Source organism: Aspergillus stella-maris (assembly GCF_047715825.1).
Source record: "Aspergillus stella-maris strain CBS 113639 unplaced genomic scaffold BDV14scaffold_32, whole genome shotgun sequence".
Taxonomy (NCBI): domain Eukaryota; kingdom Fungi; phylum Ascomycota; class Eurotiomycetes; order Eurotiales; family Aspergillaceae; genus Aspergillus; species Aspergillus stella-maris.
The window spans coordinates 3,337-4,534 of record NW_027396826.1 but is presented as its reverse complement, the minus strand read 5'-3'; the positions used below and the strand labels follow the sequence as shown (position 1 = coordinate 4,534).

The 1,198-nt window shown below is 46.9% G+C and overlaps 1 protein-coding gene across 1 annotated transcript in view; it reads right to left on the bottom strand.

Annotated features, from left to right (window-relative positions):
* BDV14DRAFT_190151 (CHAT domain-containing protein) overlaps positions 1–998 on the bottom strand; it is a gene marked incomplete at both ends in the record, with an annotated part of 3,381 nt that extends 2,383 nt beyond the window's left edge. Inside the window, one exon of the mRNA XM_073771299.1 lies at positions 192–998. Coding sequence (XP_073627427.1) covers positions 192–998 — 807 coding nt within the window. The remainder of the gene's footprint in view (positions 1–191) is intronic.
* Positions 999–1,198: the final 200 nt, after the last annotated feature.

The following is a 1,198-nucleotide window of genomic DNA, read 5'->3' as shown; positions in this document are numbered from 1 at the left end:
GTTATATAGAGAGCTTCCCGTCCAAGTTGAATGGCCTCTTCAAGGTCAGCCAATATCCCTGTCCGTAAATATCGGTCCCCAATCCCAGTTCCAAGGTTATTCAGACGTCTGGGGCGATCAGGGTGATCTTCTGGTGTTAGTTGGAGAGCTTCCCGCCCAAATTGGATAGCCTCTTCAAGGTCTGCCAATACCCCTATCCGTAAATATCGGTCCCCAAGCCCACTTCCAAGGTTGTATAAACACATGGCGCGGTCAGGATGATCTTTTGGTGTTATATATAGAGCTTCCCGTCCAAGTTGAATGGCCTCCACAAGGTCTGCCAATACCCCTGTTCGTGAATATCGGTCCCCAAGCACCTTTCCAAGGCTGTTTAAATACAAGGCGCGGTCAGGATGATCCTCTGGTGTTATATAGAGAGCTTCCCGTTCAAGTTGAATAGCCTCTTCAAGGTCTGCTAATACCCCTGTTCGTGAATGTCGGTCCCCAAGCTCCTTTCCAAGGTTGTTTAAATACATGGCGCGGTCAGGATGGTCTTTTGGCGTTATATAGAGAGCTTCCCGTCCAAGTTGAATTGTCTCATCAAGGTCTGCTAACCTCCTTGTCCTTGAATATTTGTCGTCAAGTTTATTTCCAAGGTTATTCAAAAGTCTGACTCGATCATGGTGATCTTCTGGTATTAGACTAAGAGCTTCCCGTCCAAGTTGAATGGCCTCTTCAAGGTCAGCCAATATCCCTATTCGTAAATATCGCTTGCCAAGTTGAGTTCCAAGGTTACTTAAGCGTCTGGCCCGGTTAGGGTGATCTTCTGGTGTTGCATGGACAGCTTCCCGTCCATATTGGATGGCCTCTTCAAGGTCAGCTAATACCCCTGTTCGCGAATATTGCTTCCCAAGCTGATTTCCAAGGTTGCTTAAACGTCTGGCATTGTCAGGATGATCCTCTGGTGTTGTCCGTACATCCTCCCTTCTCCTTTGGATGCCCACTTCAAGCCCAGCCATTCGATCGTCCTAGTTATTCGTTTTTGAGAGTTCGTTCCCACTATTCACCCAATATCAGACAGTTGTCAATTCATCGCATGCAAATTATATCCTATACCACAAGACGCTTACAAGACACGCTTGCTAGAATCCATGAATTAGGATCCGTGACCTCCTCTTGAGAATTCGGCCGTGTATCACTTCGGAATGGTTGAGGAATT